The sequence below is a fragment of the Scylla paramamosain genome, chromosome 33 (assembly GCF_035594125.1).
Source record: "Scylla paramamosain isolate STU-SP2022 chromosome 33, ASM3559412v1, whole genome shotgun sequence".
NCBI lineage: Eukaryota > Metazoa > Arthropoda > Malacostraca > Decapoda > Portunidae > Scylla > Scylla paramamosain.
The window spans coordinates 11994868-12017367 of NC_087183.1; the positions used below are offsets into that span (position 1 = coordinate 11994868).

At 43.1% G+C, this 22500-nt stretch overlaps 1 protein-coding gene and 1 long non-coding RNA gene across 2 annotated transcripts in view; one reads left to right on the forward strand and one right to left on the reverse strand.

The window, feature by feature from the left end:
- The window catches only part of LOC135089706 (zwei Ig domain protein zig-8-like), a 72848-nt gene that overhangs the window by 28658 nt on the left and 21690 nt on the right, over positions 1-22500 (reverse strand). The window contains exon 2 of the mRNA XM_063985640.1: positions 19550-19869. Coding sequence (XP_063841710.1) covers positions 19550-19869 — 320 coding nt within the window. The remainder of the gene's footprint in view (positions 1-19549; positions 19870-22500) is intronic.
- Positions 1-22500, forward strand: part of LOC135089707 (uncharacterized) — a 164833-nt gene that overhangs the window by 13361 nt on the left and 128972 nt on the right. The gene's annotated exons all lie outside the window — the stretch shown is intronic.

Here is a 22500-nt window from a genome sequence, read left to right on the forward strand (position 1 = left end):
CTCTCTCTCTCTCTCTCTCTCTCTCTCTCTCTCTCTCTCTCTCTCTCTCTCTGTGTGTGTGTGTGTGTGTGTGACTGTGTGTCTGTATTAAATCCATTATAAATGATTCATTGGTATACCAAAAATTGAAAGAAAATACACAAACACACTCTCTCTCTCTCTCTCTCTCTCTCTCTCTCTCTCTCTCTCTCTCTCTCTCTCTCTCTCTCTCTCTCTCTCTCTCTCTCTCTCTCTCTCTCTCTCTCTCTCTCTCTCTCTGTGTGTGTGTGTGTGTGTGTGTGTGTGTGTGTGTGTGTGTATTATATCCATTATAAATGATTCAGTGGTATACTGAAAATTGAAAGAAAATAGACAAACTTTGAACACACCCTCTCTCTCTCTCTCTCTCTCTCTCTCTCTCTCTCTCTCTCTCTCTCTCTCTCTCTCTCTCTCTCTCTCTCTCTCTCTCTCTCTCTCTCTCTCTCTCTCTCTCTCTCTGTGTGTCGAGACATTGTTATGAATTAATTCCTGGATGTAAAGAAAACTGAGAGAAAATAACACAAAAACGAAAATATTCATATAAATGCATAATTTTTTTTCTTAATATTTACATATGAAGAGAGCAGTCCTTCTTTCACCTGGTAAAAGAAAAAAAAATCGGGTAATGTTTATTTAAATTCAAGATACATTGAAATACATTTATCTTCACCTGTCAGTCCTCGGCCCCTTCCTGACACCCGCGTACAATGCCTCCCCACTCGCTTTAATTTCCTATTCTGTGCCACCGCATATAGAAAACATTCCCTCTGCTTCGCTCTCTGTCGCCCTTCCTCCCTCCCTCCCTCCCCTTCCCATCTCCTCCTTCCACGTGTTGATATTCCAGATTCAAAACCAAATATTACGACTGTGTTAGATAAGAAGGGGAAGCGTTTTTGAATAGAGATAAATGGATTATTCGCGTCTACCTTGTTTTATGTGTCTGATCTTTATCGTATTTTGAGAAGGAGTAAGTCAGGAGGATGTGGAAATGAAATGAGAATACGAGGTAAATAGAAGAGTTAAAAGGGAGGGAAAAAGAATTGGACGTGAAGAAATGACAGGAATACCGATAAGAAATTAGAAGTATGAAAAGAGCAGAGGAGGTAAAGAAAAGAAGAGAATGGGAACTGATAAAAAAAAAAAGAAGCAAGAAGAAGTGATGAGGAGGTAAAGGAAAGAAGAGACTTACAAAAGGAACATGAATAAAAAAGAACTAGAGGAAAGAGAATTAGAAGAGCAGGATAAAAGACGAGGAAGAGAAATAAGAAGGAATCAGAAGAAAGAGAATTGGAGGAGTTGGACAAGAGACGAGAAAGAGAAATAAGAAGAAAGTAAAAGAAAAAGAGATGGGACTGTAAGAAAAGGAGGAGAATGAGGAATGATAAGGAACCAGAAGAAGAAAATTAGAGGAAGAGTTGGAAAAAAAGAGGAGAACGAGGAATAAGAAGATACTAGCAAGAAGAGGAAGAGAAAGAGTTCAAGGAAGAGAAGAAAAATTGAGAAAAATGAAAATTGCAAGTCATTTGAAGATATATTACCATAAACAGGATAAAAATGCAAAAAGTTAGAAAAGAACTAAGAATAATCAGTAAGAAGGGACATGATAAGGTAGGGAAGAGAGGGAGAGGGGGAGGCAGACGTTGAAGGAAAGAAGAAATAGGAGAGACAGGAAACGAGAAGGAAAAGGAGTTAGGGTGAAAAGAGAACGGGAATGAGGAGGCGGTGGAGGAGGGAAGGAAGTTAGGGTGAAAGGAGAGGGAATGGAGGAAGGTTGAGAAGAGAAATGAGAGGAGGAATGACAGCTACGATGACAGGGAGAATGAGAAAAAGGAGAAGAAAATTACAGGGTATAGGGGAGAGGAGCAGGAAGAAGATAAGTCATTTAAATGCATGAGTTTCTGCTTGCTAACACACCGTTCAAGATGTGAGCGATTTGTGATGAATTGTGCCGTGCTACAACACAGGCTGGTGGTAGTGGTGGTGGTGGTGGTGGTGGTGGTGGTGGTGGTGGTGGTAGTGGTGAATAGTAAGCGATAAAGGGTCTTTGGTGTTTTTGTTCATTAATGATTTGGAACTTTCCACCTCCTCCTCCTCCTCCTCCTCCTCCCTTTTCTCCTTATCCTCCTGCTTCTTTTCCTTTACTCGTACTTATTGTAGTAGATGTCGTAGTAATACTAATAATAATAACAAACATACAACTGCTACTACTACTACTACTACTACTACTACTACTACTACTACTACTACCACCACCACTGCTTTTACTAATGAAGGGACCAGTCTATTAAAGTTGACAATATTTGTCCGACATTGAGCACCGAGTCACGTACTCTATGCATCTCACTGTGTTTGGAGGCTAAACAGGGAAAACAACCCCCCACCCCATCTCTCTCTCTCTCTCTCTCTCTCTCTCTCTCTCTCTCTCTGCTTTGTGGTACTACTTTTTCGTGGATTCTTTCCTGTCAGACTCGTTCACTTTGTGCTTTTCCAGATTTTTCCGAGTGATACGCTTCAAATGGCATAATATTCTTCGTAGCTAACTTGTAATGGAATATATGATTAAATTATGAAATTGTTCCGTGGGTTACAGATATACAAGAAGCTGGAGTATCAGTAACGGTTGAGATATTGCCACATATGTTTAAAGGACTGATGGGAGCTTGGGGTGGATGCGTCACAAAGGAATGGGGTAGAAAGGATGATAAAATAGTAATGTGGCTTTTAAGGATACGAATTGGATTTTCATATGTAGGTGTATGTGGTAGTAAAAAGTTCTAGGTAGTGGACTCAGAAATGGAGGTGAGAATCAAAGTGCAGTTAAGAATTGCTTTGTTGACCTGCATCTTAGTTCATTCTCTTTTCCTCCTTCTCTTCCGTCAAAATAGTTGAGGAGTAGTTGAAGGCTCTAGGCAGTGTTTAGGTGTTTATTTAACTCAAAATGCTGGTGAGAATCTAAATGAAATTAAGATTGCTTTGTTGACTGCGCTTTATTTCGCTTTGTCTCTTTCAGCACAAAAAAAAAAAAAGGGATTCGAAGTAACATGAAAGCTGCTGTCTACTGAGGCCTTTGCATATCTTTTTGACGGCAAGGCTCTTAGACTCGGACACTTGGCATGCGGTACATTAACTCACTGCAAAATGTTTACTTAAGAAGCTTCAGGCGGGCAGTGGAGCTCAGGAGGGCTGTGTTCTGCCAAGAATTCCTCAGACAGACATGAATGTAATGCCGTCTTGAGGCACTGCTCGCCGCCTACGAGATCCGAGAATACACGCCACTCACTCACACACACACACACACACGCACACACACACACACACACACACACACACACACACACACACACACACACACACACACACACACACACACACACACACAAGTTTCGTAGTCAGAATACTGGACGTTGAGACGAACAGTTCATGGTCATATCAGAGGGCAATATTGAAGATACTGAGAGATGCGACGAGCAGTGTAGAGCCTTCTTGGAAAAATTCAAAGTCTATTCAAGGAACGATGAGCACCTGGCTGTCTGTGTGTTGTCTGCGCGTGGTGGTTCTCAACTCATATTAAGTCAGTGAAAATCTTGACTTCAGCATATTGCATCTGGTGACTGTGTACCATTCACTGAAGCAAATACATAAATACAAATATCTGACTAGTTTGTATTCACCGATAGTGGCTGTCAGATGCCATCAACCCACAAAAATCTTTGATGGAAGCATAATAACCTCATGACGTTTATTCAAGCAGCTATAAATCTCTGACTAAATTTTATTCATCCATAGTGGCTACCAGTTGCTACCAGGACACAAAATAAAGTGACTCAAACAATAAACCATAAAAAAAAAAGACAAACACTGACAGAGACGTACAGTGGCTTTCAAATGTTATCAGGCCACAAAAATCTTTAACCCAAACAATAATTCGCATAAAAAGACATGGATACGAACAGAAGAGCATAATTTCAAACCTTCAGGAACAAGACTATACACTCCACAGTACAAGACGTGTGACATTGACCATCACGCCCCTTGGTCATGCTGGGAATGAGACACGTCATAGCCACATTACATCTAGACCATCATCATTGTCACCATATTGATTGTGATTGGCCGTCGGTAGGATATACTGGCAGTGGTAGTGGTAGGGGGGGAGGTGATGAAGTGTGGACAGGTGAGTGGTGACTGGTGATGACATGTGTGGGTAGTGATGGACTAGTGGTGTTGCGTGTTCTGGTAATGAGAGCGTGGTTAGGGGGGAGGAGGTGAGGTGAGGTGATGGTGATGGTGGCAGTGACAAAGGCGACAGAAGTGAAAGTGAGGAGTGGATGGCTCGTGAAGTAGTAATGCCGAACAAACACACTCGATGATAATGGTGATGATAATGGCCCGTAATGATGATAATGATGTTAGCCGTCAAATAGAAATGATGATGGCCCGTGAAAAGAAAACAAAATTAGGCCAACTGGACCTTGCCGTGCTGGAAAGAGAAAAAGAAAAAAATAATTCAAATTTATATATTTTCTGCTTTTTCCGTCACATATTCTTAATTCGCGTTGTAATGTAAAAAATTATTAATGATTACGCTGCTACCTTACATATTTCCATTGTATATCCATGACTCCTACACGTGTCTGGAAATACTCTCCTTCCCCTCTAGCATTCTCTTTGATCCGGACTTAGCAATACTTGAGCGAAACATAAAAGCTTGCCCAGAAATCCTTAAAAAGAAAACCACAATAATCTTCCGCCGCGGGGACCTCAAATTTTGTTATTGGGAATTAATAAGCTTGACATTCACGTTGGTAATTTTTGTTTACTCTCCTTGCGATTGATTTCCTTACCTGGAGTGGAAAGTCACGTGATGTGTCGTGTTCCTTGTGTGTGTGTGTGTGTGTGTGTGTGTGTGTGTGTGCGTGTGCGTGTGTTTCTTTTCTTTGTGTTTTTATTGTCTAGCCAAAGGTGTAAATGAACAAAAAAACAAATAAATAGGAGAGAGAGAGAGAGAGAGAGAGAGAGAGAGAGAGAGAGAGAGAGAGAGAGAGAGAGAGAGAGAGAGAGAGAGAGAGAAACAAAACACTCGTCAAATTACCTTCTTAGTGTTGTTAGTGGCGTGTCCCTCACCTACCTATACCCCTCACCACCACCACCACCACCACCATCCATTACCACCACTCTCCGTACCACTCATATATTTCATTTATTTTTCTCTCTCTGGTGATTGAGTGAAGTCCAATTTAGTGGAGGCGAGCAAGGGAGGATTAGTTAGGAGTGGGAGGGAGGGAAGGGAGGTCCGAAGGGAGAAGGAGCAGACAAGGAGAGGTAGAGAATGTAAGGGACTGGAGGTGGGAGGAAGGGAAAGGAGAGATACAATACTAGTTGCCCGAATATCTGACAATACGTGATGGAGACTCATTCCTTCTCATCACCGGAATTAGGTTTTTCGCGGTCGTTGCCATTGTGAGGGACGAACCGGATTAGATGAGGGGAATGAGGTCTGTGAGAGGACCCAGGACCGTTGTGGGGGTGGTGAGGGTCATGGCAGTGAGGGTGGTGATGGTGGTGATGGTAGTGATGGTTGGATTAGAAGGGGCAAAAGTTATAGCTGATAATTACTATTTTTTTCTACTTTTCTCGTGTTGTTTTGTCAAATTCATGAGTATTTTATTATTAAGAACTGAAGAGATTGATTAATATGATTTAGGTGGTGTCTTCTAAGGATATTACTGGTTTCCATCCTCCTTCCTTTCTCCAGTAGTTTATCCCCATCTCTCCTTACTTTATTTTATGTAAATCTACGAATCTACAAGTGGAAATGATAGTTTAAGTGGCGTTCCCAGGGGTTCATTACTATCTCTTCCTTTGTTTTCTACTCCATCTGTTCATTTCCTCCTTCATTATTTTTTATGTGTATAAGTTCATGAATATTCTGTCATTAAAACTTAGAATAACAGTTTTTATTGGCGTACTCGAAGGTTTATTACTGTCCCTCCCTCCATTCCTCTTTCTCCTCCTCACTTCCTTTCCCACCTCCTCCTTTTTTTTATCTTTTCTCCCTCACCAGTTCATCGTTATCTCTTCCTACATTCCTGTTCTTCCTTCCTCTCACTTTTCTTCACTCCCGACTCCTTCCTCCTCTTCCTCCTCCTTTACACTTCCTACTCGTCATCCGCCTCCCTCTTCTCTTCCACATCTCCCTTGGCCCTTTTTGTCGCGCCCCTGCACTACCTCTCGCTCCATCAAGGCTCAGGGAAGCAAATTCTGAGACGCTGCACGGGACATATTGCATCATACTTGTTTGGCAAAGGTACATTCCCCTCGTTAGCTCGTTAGTAGAGGGGAGAGGAACAAGGAGAGGAAAAGGTCTTCCCTGAGGCACTTAGAACCCGAGAGGAGGAGGAGGAAGAAGAAGAAGAAGAAGAGAAAAAACTAAAACGACAAAGAAGAAAAATAGATGAAGTAGTAAAAAAAAAAGACTAAGACGAAGAAGAATAAAGAGAAGAAGAAGAAGGAAAAGAATATAGGAATAAATAGGAGGGGACACTACTGTCATACAACTGTTGAACTACGTGTGCGTGGGAGAAGAGAATAGAAAAGGGCATTGAAGAGGAAGAGGAGAGGCAGGAAGAGGAAAAAAAATAAAAAAAAGAAGTAATGGCAATAACAAGTGAAAAGATGAGTGCCTGGTTAAATTAAGAACGAGGAAAGAAAACGAAAAAAATAACAAATGCACTAATACACCATTCCTATTTAAGAACACCTCCAATATAATTAAATACTCTTATACCATGACGATTTATCCTCACATTCATAACACGAGGCGATCCCCTGAGTGCATGACCCGCCTCAAAAACGCCCTGTTCATAATGCTGCTCGGTCAGGACGCAATAAAAGTGATAGATGAAAGTGGACACCCCGCAGCGATTGGCTCACCTTAATTGCCGCCCACGATACCACTTGGGGAGGTTATTAATGCAGCTTTGTGACGTGACCAAGCCGCCCCGGATGAACACTCGCGTAGACTGAGACTTGTTAGGGGGATTGGACTCTCACTGCCTCCTGATAGCCGGCAGAAAAAAGGGTAAAGCTCAAAATTATATTGCCTTCAACTCCCTGTCTTTTGTGTGGTGGCAGGAAGGGTGTAGGTCTGGTTTTCTTTTCTTTTTCTTTTTCTTTTTTTTTTTTACTTTTGCGTCATCTTCTTGCGGTGTATTTTATGTGATGTAGTCAGTTGTGGTTGTTATTTTTCTTATTTTGTATGGGATATAAGTTTTTTTTTTTTGTTTATTTGTTTTTTTTTTGTCACCTTTACGTAATCGCTAATAGAAGTTGAGGTGAATACGCGATGACTTGGAAAAATTGTGTTCTTTTCGTGTGCAGTGTTGACAGAGTTAAGCCGCCGATGTTGATCTACGCAATAGTCCATTACTGGTATGAATAAAGAATGTACGTTGAAATGTGACGGTTCAGCTTTCTTTCTGTCAACACTGCAATCACCCTGATCCTGTCCTCACTCGTGCATACCGCCACCACCACCACCACCACCACCACCACCTATTCTGTGTCCCCACCGTGCCCTTGTCCTTCATTCTTCACGCATCATCACCACCCTCACCATTACAACCACTACCACCACCACCACGGTAAACAGGTGTGGGTAGCGAGGCAGGTGGGCTGGGAGGGGGGGGCTCGGGGAGTCGAGGCACCGCAGAGAGCAACAGTGTGCCGTAATACCTCACGTGGAAAACCTGAAACCCCGCCGTCCCACGTCCATTCAGAGGCCGCAATTTACTGCCCTTACTACCCAGAGTGCAATCTCCACAACAGGTCCTGCGCCATAATCTCAACAACAGGACCTACTCTATTACATGCACAAGTTCTGCTCTATTATGCCCCCACAAGATCTTCCTCATATCTCCATAATTTCATGTTACTTCTTTCTGACCCTCCGTTTTTCATCTCGTATTTTCTGTATAATTTCATGTTACTTCTTTTTAACATTCCCCTTTTTCATTCTCTCTCTCTCTCTCTCTCTCTCTCTCTCTCTCTCTCTCTCTCTCTCTCTCTCTCTCTCTCTCTCTCTCTCTCTCTCTCTCTCTCTCTCTCTCTCTCATACGCATCTCATATCAAAATTCTTATTATTCTTTTCATGCACGTTCTTCCTTCTTCTATTTATAAACGCTACTTTTACAGTTTTCTACATTTTTTTTCACTTTCTCTTACGCATCTCATATCAGTATTCCTCATTATTTTTTCGTATACATCTTCCTCTTTTTTCCTATTTACTAACGCTGTCTTTACAGCCTTCCCCTTTCCACCTCATTCTAGGTTTGTTTCCCCTTCTCTCTTGCCCATCTCATATCAGTATCCTCTATTCTTTTCTCCTATGCCTGTTCCTCCTCCTATTTACGAATGCTATTTTACAACCTCCCATGTCTCTTTCCTCCTCTTCTCGGTCTCACTCCATTCTCATATACCTTCCTCGCCTCTCCTCCAGTGATTGTCTTCTCTCCATGACAGCGCCATTCGCCTGCTCACTTTCCTCCCAAAAGTGACCATCCTTGCCTTGTATTCCTGGCCTGATTATCTTGTCAGGTATATGCACTGCTGTTTCTGTCTGTCTGCGAGTCATATGTGTAGTTTGATTACCTTTTTATTTCTCCCTGGCTGTTTCTCTGTGCATCTGGTTTTGTTATTTGTGTATGTAAGTTCTGTTTGTCTATGCACGATCTTGTGTCTTTCTGTGCAGTTTGGTTTTCTATTCATATATGTCTGTGTGTCTGTTAATGTTATATCTCCTTTTCTGTGTATCTGGTTCTACTGTGTTATGTAAGTTTCTGTTTGTCTGTATACGTCTGTGTCAGTCCTTCCGCGTAGCTTGGGTTTTTTTTTTATTTATTTATTTTTATCCCTGTCTCAGCGTGCCTGTTAATGTACATCTTTGTCAAGTACTCTCGTGGCTGCATCATATTTCCTCGTCTTTTCCACCCGACGCTCACCTCCTGTCGTCTTTCCGCCTTTTATCTCCTGCTGTGCTCATCCGCGTACCATGATGCGGATATTGAGTCTTTGTGCCCTGATATTCGAGTGCCTCTTTTCACATGGAGGGTTCTAGCCTTGACCTGAACGCCACCTGTGCTTCCTTGTTCACGTTGTACTATTAGATGTTTTTTTCTCATCTATACTGTTGATTTGACTCAGTGAGGGAGCCGGTAACATCAATTTCCTATCCGTCATGGTTGAAATATTCCACTTATTTTGTATTTATGCAGAGCTTTTTTTATCGGCAGTATGTCAGAGTAAGGAATGTCAGGATATTAGTAATCTATAATCCATGATGGGTGACTGGCTAGTGACAGCCACGTTGTTGTTTAGTGTGTCAGGAATGCTCAGAGGAATGATTGGGATGCTTGTGCCGTTTATTACTTAGGTACTTCTGTTTTTTTCTTTCTCTTTCTTTTTTATTCTTTATTTCTGTTTCTTTTTTATCTTTCTTATTTTTTTTCCTTTCTTTCTTTTCTTTTTTTTTGCTGCTGTTGTTGTTGTTGTTGTTGTTGTTGTTGTTGTTGTTGTTGTTGTTCTTATTTTTCTTCTTTTTGTTCTTCTTCTTCTTGTTCTTCTTGTTCTTGTTTTTTTTCGTTCTTGTTTTTGTTGTTGTTGTTGTTGTTGTTGTTGTTGTTGCTGTTGTTGTTGTTGCTGCTGCTGCTGCTGCTGCTGCTGCTGCTGCCGCTGATGCTGTTGTTGTTGTTGTTGTTGTTGTTGTTCTTCTTCTTCTTCAAACAACAAAGTAGCAGACAACTAATTAACAGATTTTTGTTCTTGAACAAAAAAGAAAAGAAAAAAAAATAAAGATAATTCTAAACATGTATTTTTCACTGGAACTAGATAATTTCAGAGATCGACGAAGTATTTTTCATTTCATTTTTTTTTTATCTTACCAAACTCCAATATTATTTTCTTTTTTTTTCGTATCCTTGGTAATATTACTTTTTTCTAACTCCACTTCGAACCCCGAGTGTCTCTTGTCCGAGAGGGAAGTATTGATCCGCGTCATGTTATTTTTTTTTTTCCTTTTCTTTTCTTTTTTTTTTTCATTGTGAGTGGCGTTACGCGTTGGCTCTCTACTGCTGCCTGTCGCCTTGCCTGTTGTCCTTGTTGCCCTCGTCATCCATTTTCTCCGAGTTTCATTCATTCTTTGTACTTTTTTCCTTTCTTCTCTTTCTTCGTTTCTTCATTTTTTCCTCCTTCATTCTTTGTTTTTCTTCTCATTTTTTTTTTATATTTATTGTTCATTATTTTGTTTTGTTTTTAATTTCTTTTCTTTCTTCTCTTCTTCTTTTCTTCCTGTTCACTCTGTGTTTTCTATTTCTTCTCATTCTATTTTTTCTTCTTCCTTTTTCTTCTTGTTCGTAATTTTCGTTCCTGTTCCCCATCATCCTGCTTTTCTTGTTCTCGTTTTCATTCTCCTTATTATTCGCAAGGGTCTAGTTCTCACTCAAGTTCTTTTTATTGTTCTTTATGTCATTATAACCCTTCTTGTTCATCATCTCTCTCTTCTACATCATCTTTTTTTCTCTGAACTTGCTCCTCGACTTTCTCACCTTCTAATTACCACTATCGATTCCTTTCCCGGAACTTGTGGGCGATAGATTACGCAGTACTAATCATCTTCAAAGGTTTCACTTGTAGATAAAGTTCAGTGGTTGCTATGTTTTGTGGTACCAGTGGCGTGGCAATCCTGTGAGGGCCCGGAGCTGCATGCGTAGGTCTTTGATGTTCCCACTGTGTCCTGTTATGTCCGCGCATCTTGGAACTGGTACTGTACGCCACTACACCCGCAGGATACATTGGTGGGGTCACGTGTGGAGGTGTGATGGTGTGAAGTGGTTAGGTTAGGTTAAGTTAGGGTAATAAAGGGTATGAAAGGTTTGGTTTAGTTATGTTGGGTTAGGTTTGGGTAGGTTAGGTTAATTTGGGTTAGGTTAGGTGAGGTTGGGTTAAGTTAAGTTGGGTTTGGTTTGGTTGTTAGGTTTGGTTTGGTTAAGTTAGATTAGGTTGGGTTAAGTTAGGTTGGGTTTGGTTTGGTTAGATTAGGTTGGGTTAAGTTAGGTTGGGTTTGGTTTAGTTAGGTTTGGTTTGGTTAAGTTAGGTTAGGTTTGGTTTGGTTTGGTGAGGTTTGGTGAGGTTAGGTTAAGTGATGAAAGGGTAGTGTGTCAAAGGTAATGTGATGAAAAGGTGGTGCGGTCTTGGTGGTGATAGTAATGACGAGAAGGTGGTAATGTTGTTTGCGGTGATGTGGTAGTAATGACGGTGGTGATAAAAGTCAGTCACTCTCATATGTCAGTCCACGCAGCGGAGGTGATGAATCCTTGTTATCCACTGGCGTTGTTGTGGTCACGGCGCTAACTTTTCTGTTCCGGCTGTTAGTGTTGCTTCAAGTTGTTGTTCATTAACCTTGACCGCTGGGAGACTGGACGCCTGCTGATGACACGGACTGCCGCACCTGTCACTTTCGAACGACACAGAATTAGCTATGCAGTGACCTTTCCTCAGAATCCGAATATTTCATAGGAACCACTCAGCGTCTCGTCCATTCAATACTGAAGGAAATAACTCAACCGTGTATTGCAAGAAAAGCACTAAATGTCAGACGGCTGTTTTCCGAGGAAGACTTCCGAGGAAAAATATAAACTCCGCTTCACCTTTCAGACTCAGTCACGATTGTGTGTGTGTGTGTGTGTGTGTGTGTGTGTGTGTGTGTGTGTGTGTGTGTGTGTGTGTGTGTGTGCGTGTGTATCCTTGTGTGTGTGTGTGTGTGTGTGTGTGTGTGTGTGTGTGTTCCTGAACAATGACCTAACGTGCATACCACTACTGAGGGAAGTGGACTGGAGGTGGAGGAGGTTGGGGAGGAGGGAAGTGGAATGCGTGGAGGCATGGAGGAGTGGGGGGGGGCGGGGTAGTGGAGGCGGCAAGACGTGCACTCCACCCTCAAGCAGCAATATTCTTCCCGCGGCTTTGTGTCCTGCCAGTCGCGGCCCACAATGGGTGGACTTGCTGGGGTAGGCTGGGGGAGGATGGAGAGGGTCGTGAGTAGAAGGGTGGAGAGTCGAGGGGAGGGGTCCCCGAGAACAGCAACAATGCCTCCTCAGCCGCCTCTCCTCTGGTCGCTCTAGCTGTAATTGGTTGCTCCCTCCCAGGTGTGTGTGTGTTAAGGTGAAGCTTTAAGGAGTAAAACCTTTAATTTCTTGCTCCTTTACCTTTACCCTTCCTCTACCTTTTCCCTGTTGTACAATTTTGTCTACCGTCCTCCTCTTACTTCTCTCCTCTTCGACATCATCCTCTTCATCCTCCTCCTCCTCCTCCGCCTCCGCCTCTTCCTGGTCTTTCTCCTCTCTGACATCCTCCTCTTCCCCCTCCTCTTCCTGCTTTTCCTCCTCCTCCTCTCCCCTATCCTCCTCCTCCTCCTCGCTATGCTCTTCCTCGTTGTATTGACAGGAGCATTGAGGTGACTGTCAATACCATCCCCTGCCACTCACTGACTCAAAAAAAAAAAAAATGTTCGTACGTGATGTTTTTTTTTCTTTTTTTACGTAGATCAAACTGACTATGGATTATGTGTGTGTGTGTGTGTGTGTGTGTGTGTGTGTGTGTGTGTGTGTGTGTGTGTGTGTGTGTGATGTTACAGTAATACCACTACTTCAATAATAATCCTTTTTTTATCGTGTGCTTTTCTTCGTCACCCTTTCTTCATTATTCCATTCACTCCCTTTAAGTCACCGAGACATCAGCACCCTTGTGTAACATTGCAAGGAAACCAAAACTAAGACCTGACTATACTAAACATAAGTATATAAAAAAAGTAAGACAAGTTAGAGTGACATGGAAGCAAGTAAAGTAAGGCGGGGTGAGTAAAGGTAGTCAGGGGGTCGTCAGGAGGCACTCAGCAGCAGGAGAGAGGGCGGAGCTGCAACAAAGAACCACGGCGCTACTTTCGTGAGTCCTGCCTATCCTGGCTCCCGCAGTTCCAAGTTGCGAAGGGGGATGGAGAGAGAGGGAGAGCCAGGAGTGGTGGAGATGGATTGGAGTGGCAGAGTGGGTGAGAGTGGAAGGGGTAGTGGGAGGGAGTGGAGGGTGCGAGGAGGCTGGGAAAGTCATGCCAGCCCAGCCACGTAATTGAAAACACCACGCGCCTTGTGACACCAGTGGCATGGAGTCAAGTCAATTTTCATCTCAACCGCTTGAACACACACACATACACACACACACTTTACTGAAAACACTGTGCCCGAGTCGCCTGCCGCCAGATGGCAGCACTGCAATGGTCAGCATAAACCCGACTCCGTGCGGCCGAGTCAGCTTATCCCGGGAAAGAATTGAAATGTAACTCAACGTTCTTTCCAAGTAGATCCAAATGTATAAGCCTCGCCGAGCGGTTTTAATGAATAAGCTACTTTCAATTCACGCTTCAGCTCAGATAAGGCAGAGGCCGATACTGAGCCAAATGGAGTCCATCGAGTTTAGAGGTTCACAAACTGTTTATTCCTGGTCATCCCGCACATTTGCATGAAAATCTTTTGGGATACAACTGTTGCCACATTCCGCTAACCTAACAGTCCCCACCTGGAAATATAAAACCAAGACCATTTACCCATGAATCTATGGATAAATTACCAACAACACACTAAAAAAAAAAAAAAAAACTCATTCCAGTTGGAAATTTACCCTAAAAACAACCATAATATCCATCCGACAGAAGAAAAACCCTTTATTTTCCTCACACTAAGCTACAACCAAGAGTCGGACACCTCAGAGTACAAAAAAAAAAGAATAACAACATGAAAAAAGCCACCTAAATTCATCCAATCTGTAAATATCCATAAAAAAAAAAAAAAAACTACCTTAAAATCCATTCATAACAATAATAGAGCCTTTATTTCCGCCTTCCTAAGCTGCAGCCAAGCGCCAGCCACCTCATAGTATAAAGAAAACGGGGAGACGAGGAAGCAAGGTATTGAATGACGCGTGGCTGGTGAATATCAAGACAATGGTCATAACGCGCCTCCAGGAAGTCTGATACACCCCTTTTGTTGCGACGCCTTACGCACCCACATCCATGGAGAGCAGGAAGGCGCCGCTACTCCCTCCTTCCTTTCCTCCTTCTCTCCTTCTCTCACTCCTTACTCCCTCAGGACTCGCAGTACCATTTACATCCGCCAGTAGGATCCTGACGTCCTTCCGCCTCGTTTCTCATCTCATTCCCTCCCTTCCCTCCCATCCCTTCCCTCCCATCATGTCTTTCCTTACCATGCCTGCTTCTTTGATTCTCTCTCTCTCTCTCTCTCTCTCTCTCTCTCTCTCTCTCTCTCTCTCTCTCTCTCATTCCTTTCCCTCCCGCCCTTCTTTTTTCAGCCACGCCTTCTCATCTACCTCCTCTCTCTCTTCCCCTCTCCCTGTCTACGTCCTTGCTTTTATCCTCTTATCGCCCCTCGTCACTCGTCACTCGTCCTCGTCACCCTCGCACTCTCAAAGGCCAAGTGCTTCCGCCCTCTGGTCCCGCGCAGTTGTCAGTGTTACAGCTCAACTAGCGGCGTGTAATCCGTGCATGGGAAGCGTGGCGGGTGTTGGTGCACGTACACGATCTCATGAAACAGCTAGGTAGTGGGAGTTAAAGGGAAGATCGTAATGTTGGTGTGTAATGAACGTACGTACATACATACAAGAGCCGTTGGGTAAGGAACAGATGTTTCGTTGTTGTTGTGTTGTTGTTGTTTGGTAGCAGGGATGTTTCGGGAATTTAGTGTAGTTATCCTTGGTATTGTCTCTCCATCCGTTTTCTTTTTTTCTTTTTAGCTGTGTTTCCAACCGTTTTCTTCTTTTTCTTTTTAGCTGTTTCCTTTATTTATTGGGTACGAAAGGGAACAACTGGTGTAAAAAATTATGTGCGTGTGTGTGTGTGTCAGTAAGAGTGAAGGATAAGTCAGTAGGAGTCTTAGTCCCATGGTTATGTGAGCGGAGGATGTTTGGGTCCTCATTAGTCCTTGCAGCGACGGAGCGAAGGAGGAGGAAGGAGAGGACCGAGGATGATAAGTGAGAGTCGGAGAAGGACGAGAAGGACGAGGCGGATTACTGGGAAGAGGAAGATACATTAATAAAAAAAAAAGTGAAGGAGATAGTAGGTACGAAGGAGACGGAGGGATGAGGGAGATAAGCCAGGAGATGGAGAAGGAGAAGGAAGAACGAGGCTCCAGATACGTATATGTAAGCAACCTTGAGCCGTGGTGCTGTGGACGACTCTAATCAAACAGGTGAAAAGTTAGCGTATAAAAGATTGAGTTTTCCCTGATATCTTCCATGGCTATCGCATACTTCTCTTTTATTTCTTTTTATTTTCGGTTGAAGTCCAGCCAAATGAGCGTGGAATCGGAACTTTAAGTATCCCTGGGCGCATTCACTCGTTCCGCTTACCTGTATTAACACTTTTCACGGCGCTGCTAATGATCCTTCACTGGAAATCGCCTCACTGTACACATTCTCTGTATTTACTCGTCCCTGCCTCTTGTAACCCACTCATCGCCTCGTCTTTCATCCCGGTTTCAGATTCTACTCATTCTTTTCACGCCATCTGCAATACTAAATAATTCTCTCGCTTCCATCTCCGTTACCCTGAACACCATAACCTGCCGTGTAACCTGCCGGCCTGACTGCTGCCTACCCACTTTCCCGGAAGCGCAGGACACGGAGAACTTGGCATATACTCGAGTGCCTGTTGTGTTCGTGCCCGTAACGCTATGCAGAGTTAAGCAATATCGAACATTCTGCATTCTATACACATCTAAACTCACCCTTACCCTCGCAACTATTTCACATATGTATTTCTTCTCAGTGTACCCTCTCTCGTACTTCTCCGCGACACAGTTCTGAAGTTTTGAATGATATCCTTTTTGCACGTTTTAGATTTTCTCGCGTTTTGATTCCTACAAAAGCAGCATCAAGGCAAATGACGCGGTACATCACACGTGCCCAGAAGCCTGTACGTGTGAGTAAATATGAAGAATAACAGGTTGTATTGACGTGGGAGTTTCAGGGAAGAGGTCACGTGTGGATGAGCCGTGTGTTGCAAGATTAATCCATGTCTGTGTTTGTGTGTGTATGTGTGTGTGTGTTTGTGTGTGTGTGTGTGTGTGTTCCTGGACAGTCATCACCTTAAGAAAGTCGCTTCATAAATCAATTAAAGAAAGTGACGGTCATTGGTTCATCTTTTAAGCCAATCAGCGCAGTTTTCTAGGAAATGGACTGCGGGAACTATCATGAGCACGAGGACGAGACTAGTGGAGGGACGAGGGCAAGGCTGGTGGTGACGAAGACGAAGCTGGAGAACAAAGACGAAGGTGGATGGAGAAGGAACGAGACGAGGGAGTGAGGATAAAACTCTAGTGGACGAGGACAAGCAACAAGAAGACGAAATGAACTAGAATGAAGCCGGAATGACGAGGACAGATGACGAGGCTACGAGGAACATATACAGGGTTGTGGGAGGACGAGTGATGAGATTAGGTAAATTTATCTACGAAGACAAGGCTATGTAGGACAAGGATGAGACTGGAGATGACGAGGCTAAACGAACAAGGGTGAAGATGGAAGGAAGGACGAGAAGTGAGGCTGAGTGCTTGGGCCAAGGGTATTGATGAAGGTTTGGAGTAAGGCTTTAGGGGCTGAGGGTTTCCAGGTAACCACGTAAACTCAGCCTTAAACACTGACGGGCTCACGCTTTGCCCATAAACACAAATGACCTCTATTTTTCACTCCTGCGTCCTCCTCTTCCTCTCCTTCAGCTGGGTGGGTGAGCGGGAAGGGAGTGGAAGTGGAGAGGGAGGCGAGAGGGAAGGGAGTGGGAAGGAAGAGGGAAGCGAGGGGGAAGCGAGACGGAAGGGAGGGAGAAGAGAGTAAGGAGCTAAAGGAAAGCGAGTGGGGAGTGAGTGAGAAACCTTGTGCATCACTCCACTCCATTACAACTCTGCCACTCCGCTCCGCTTCGCTCTCCAATCCTTCAATCAACCCGTTTTCCATAATCTTTGCCATTACGAAAGATGAAGACGCATAAATCAAATGTTGTGTTGATGAGTTTGCTGTGTGCTGTTGAATTGCCCTCATTTCTGTGTGGTTTGTCTTCGTTTGATAATTACATTTTGTTTTTTAGTCATTAGCAAAACTAGTGTTCTTCCTTTCTGCGTAGTTCTATTCTTTCGTAACATCGTCATTATATTTGCTTTGCTTGTTTTATTTCTCGTAATATCATGATGTCTCCGCGTTTCTGTGTTTTCTTTGTTCGTAATATTCATTGCTTTCCTCTGTCTCGCTACCTGTTATAATTCTTCCTTGAATCTCTCTCTCTCTCTCTCTCTCTCTCTCTCTCTCTCTCTCTCTCTCTCTCTCTCTCTCTCTGACATTTAAAACATCACGATATCATATGAGATGTCTACGTGATCACAAAACACCTGAAAATGGAGGGAAGAACCAGGCAGCCTATCAGGTGCATGAAACAGAGCCAGGCAGCCAATCAGGAAGCAGAAACACCCCAACAAGCTTATCCACAACAAAATCAAATAATGAGGAGACTATTGCTTGACGGAAACATAGAGAGAACTAAAATATTATACGGAGTTTTGGAAGAGGAAAGAAGTCAGGAAGGGAATAGGAGAGCAATAAGGAAGAGAAATAGAAGGGAAGCGCCGGAAACCCTTGATAATTTCTTCCTTACTGCTGTTTCTGCTGGACGTGTGGGAGGACAAAGTGAGTACAAGTATGAGTGAGTGTATTAATGTGTGTATTCCTAATTAAGTGTGATAAATAGGTAGGTTTGTTAATGTACGAGGTAATTATCTAATCCCCTCTCAGCCTAGCGTCCGTGAGTCATGTTTTTGTTGGTAGATGAACAGTGAAGCGCGTTATATAGATGAGCTGTAATGAAGTGTGTAGTTAATATACCAGATAATTATATAATCCCCACTCAGTCCAGACTCCAGCGCCGTTCAACAAGATGTAGCAACGAGGGAGTACCAGAGAGGGCTGATTACCTTCCTTGGCGGATAAAATGAAATCACCCGAATTTATGAACAAAACACGGAAAGGTAGACTGATATTGACTCAAACAGCATTTATATTAGATCTTGTTGAGTGATTTTGTATATTATGAAGCCAGATAGCTTAGAAATGCGTATTTGTGGCAAAAGAGTGAGGGTTTGTGCGCGGGGCAGCTGGTGGCGCGTGGCAACTTTTTCCTTTTCCCCTTCCCCCCCCCCCACACTTGGCCACTCAGCTCTTCCCTTGACCGCTCTGACTGGTTCTATCTCCGCCGTGCTCCTGTATTTCTTGTGACCAGTCTTTTTTGATGTGTTCCACTTTTATCTTGTGTGTCCGTACTAAGATAACACAGGAAATTAATAGGAACTCGTATAAATTCATGTTACGTTCGTACATCACCTCAAGGGAAGGTAGCGTAAAAGAGGAGGAAGAAAATGGAGGAGGGAAGACGGTAGTGGAAGGAGGTTAGCAGGATGGTAGACAAAAGAAAATCGCGAAACTCATGAACTCGGACTGCGTAATTTTGTGAAGAACAGAGAGAGAGAGAGAGAGAGAGAGAGAGAGAGAGAGAGAGAGAGAGAGAGAGAGAGAGAGAGACCAACCAACCAACCAACCAACCAACTAACTGACCGACCTACCTTATGATCTCTTTTTCAATTTTCATACTTCATTTTCCTTTCGAGTGTTGCAACTACTGTTATTATTGCTGTTCTTGACGGTGGTGAGGCTTTATAGTAATAACGTACACGTAAATAGGTCTTGTTGACATTGTTTATAAAGGATACAATAGGTTCCCCTGGGTTTCCTTTGGCGTGCATGCTCTTAAAGGAACACATTGCATATTGGTTTGCGAGGACAGCCGATAACAGAAGCACACTAACAGGTGCACCGCGCAAACGACCCACATTACGTTTAGAATCACCCCTCTTAAACACACACACACACACACACACACACAGAGAGAGAGAGAGAGAGAGAGAGAGAGAGAGAGAGAGAGAGAGAGAGAGAGAGAGAGAGAGAGAGAGAGAGAGAACTAGCGCTGCGATGTTTTTATTTTTATTAGAAGAAGTTTTAAAGGTTACACAGGGATGGTTGTGTAGGATAAAGAGGTAGTTTTTATCACAGAGGTTTAGGTATCTGGTATAGAACGGATACTAGACATTTATATAAAAGAAGACAATCACACTATTGTAACTCACACATACTACTTCTACGTAGAATTCTACTTTTACCTCTACTGCTACTTCTGTTTCTATTTCTACCTCTACTGCTGCTGCTGCTACTACTACTACTACTACTACTACTACTACTACTACTACTACTACTACTACTACTACTACTACTGCTGCTGCTGCTGTCACCATGTAAACATACCAGACACACTCTCTCTCTCTCTCTCTCTCTCTCTCTCTCTCTCTCTCTCTCTCTCTCTCTCTCTCTCTCTACTCACGCTTCTGTTGCCGAGGTTGTGCACGATGCAGTGTAGGTAGGCAGCGTTCCCCGTCAGTTCCGACACATTTCTCGGCGCGGCCTCGTCAAAGATGGGCAGCGGCGGCGTAACCTGAGGCTCCCCTGTCGTGCCAGAGGTCAGATCAAGCAGGGGTCGAATAGGTTCCACTGGACTACTACTACTACCACTTGTAATAGTAATGCCAGTGCCCAAGCCGCTGCCCCGCGACTTCCGCCTCGCTAAGCCCACCAGCAGGAAGTCTCGGTGAAGAAAACGGGTGCTGGTCGTCGGCAGGGAGGACGATCTTAAACTGCTGACTCCTGTAGAAGATAAGGATGTGTATAAAAGTTAGTACATGTGTATTTGTGAACTTTATACTTGTGTTTACAGGGAATAGCTATGAAGGTTATCCAGGTAAACTCAATCGACAAGTATGTGTGTGTTATTCTATTGTATTTGAATGTTACTGTGATTGACGCGTTGTAGAATTTCATTAGTTTAACAGCATGATACTTATATTGAACAAGAGGCATCCGTGCAACTGTGGCATGTCAGTTTTGTAGTATTATGAATATGAGGGATTGCGTTTGAGTGCGAGTTACAGATTTTTTTAAAGAGTAACAAACACTGGAGTAACTGAATATGGAATAAACCGAGTAAGCAAATGAATGGGTAAGTGAGAGATAGGCGAGAGTGAAGTGTGGAGCGCAGTTTTATTGAGATTTGTTATACCGTGGTGCTGTTTGTAGTTGGGTGAGAGTTACGCTTTTAGAATGGGGGTAAAGAGCTTAGAGTAGACGTGTGGAAGGTGTATAATGGAGCACATTACTTATGCTTGACCTTTTATTTCACAAGCGACGATAACATTGATAGTGGAGATGAGAGAGAGGGAGAGGGAGACGGAGAGAAATAGCACAAAAGGCTGAAGGGATTTTTTTTTTTTTTTAAGCTCTGGGTTGATATAGGAAACTTTTTTTTCTGGCGGAAGACACGAAAATCCGACAAGCTGCGTCGCTTAGAAAACCTCAATGGCGGGGAAGTTAAGATTCTTTTCACTGTTGGTTTCATCTTTGGCGGTTTCTTTTCATCCTGTTGTTGGTTGGGGCTGTTCCAGGTGTAGATGGTGGTGGTGGTGGTGGTGGTGGTGATAGTTGTTCTTCGCTCTTGGTGGTGACGCTCTTGTTGTTGTTCTTGGTGATGGTGGTTGTAATGGTGATGGTTATTGTTCGTGGTTCTTGGTGGTGTAGCTTTATTATTGTTCTTGAAGGTGGTTCTGGTGTTGCTGGTGTTGATAATTTGGTGGCAGAGCTCTGTTATTGTTCAAGGTGATGATACTAGTGGTGGTGGTGAGAGGTGTTTGGTGTTGAAGCTCTGTAATTGTTCAAGGTGGTGGTGGTGGTGGTGGTATTTGTGTTAGAAATGATCATGACGACAGCAGCTGCAGTTAAAGGAAAGTTCCCTGTCAGTTGCTGTGGCGTGGTTTTTTCCCAGCTCACATTTCTACATATAGAATCTGAGTGTGCGTGTGGGTGTGCGATGGAAAGTATTAGGAGTCATAATGCTGCGGTCTAGTGGAGGAGGACAAGGAAGACCAGTTTGGGAAAGACGACGGGAGAATGAGACAGAGAGAGAGAGAGAGAGAGAGAGAGAGAGAGAGAGAGAGAGAGAGAGAGAGAGAGAGAGAGAGAGAGAGAGAGATAGTGGATGTAAGTTCAGGAGAGTTAACATAATAATGAGTTGAAGATGCGGTAGTTGGGACGAATAGGGAAGAGAGAGAGAGAAGCGATGAGTTAAGGAAAAGATAAGCAAAAAGGGAAGCAGTTAGGGAAGAGAAAAGCATAGGGTATTTGGAGGAAAACAGCAGGGATGAGATAAGTAAGGGGAAGTTTGCAATGCTCATTATAAAGCATGGGAGACAGAGCAGCGAAAGTAAAGGTAGGCAAGGGGTTAAGAGGGAATGAGTATTGGAAGGAAGGGAGACAGCAGGGTTAGGCTCAGGAAATGGGGCGAGGGAGGCAATGGAGAGTGAGGGAGTTAGTTTAAAATGCTCATTACAGAGGATTTAGGGAAAGTCATGTTAATATTTCGTGTCTCATCATGGAGTTATTAATATGTTCGTTATGTGGTGTTAGCATGGGTGTTTATGACGGTATAATTACACACACATACACACACACACACACAGAGAGAGAGAGAGAGGAGTTGGTCACTGAAATTTTAATGTGCTGTATCCCTTTTGCTTGTTTAGCGGGGAAGTCTGGATTTGTGTGTTTTATTTAAGTCACCCCGTGCAGGTCTTTCTTTACTGGTCGGGAGCAGCGTATAATGTACGAGTTAAATAGATACAAGCCAGCGTAATACTCACTTAAGTCTCGGGGCGTAACTTGCCTCCTTCATAATCCTGCGTGGAACTGAGACGTGAGAAGATTTGCCCCAGAATTACGGTCTTCATGGTGTTCAGTGTTAAGATCGAAAGCTGAGTGTGATATAATTGGAAAGCGAAAATTGTTTGGTGTTCTCTGGTACTTTGAGTTTTACTTTTTCTGAGTATTTTTTGTTTTTGTTTTGTTTTTCCATGTAACGTTTTAAATTGTGGTATTTTTTGTTTTGTTTTAGGTTTTATTTATATATATTTGTTTTTTTCTCTTTTTTTTTGGGGGGGGTTATTTCAAATGTGGTATACGTTATCAGTTATCTGTTTGGAATGTGGTTCTTGTCTCATTATACACTTTTTATTTAGGAAGTTTTAGCATGTAAGTATGTGTAGTATAGCTTAATATGTCCGTATATATGTACATCTTTTCGTTTTGAAGTGTGGTGTTTTTAAAGTACCAACATTTCGTCGTGTGTCAGTTTCTGTGCCCGTCTATTATAACATTTTAATAAATAAGAAAAAGAGTGACACGCGTCCGTTTCCCCCTACAAGTACCGTGATGCCTGTCTGTTGCACG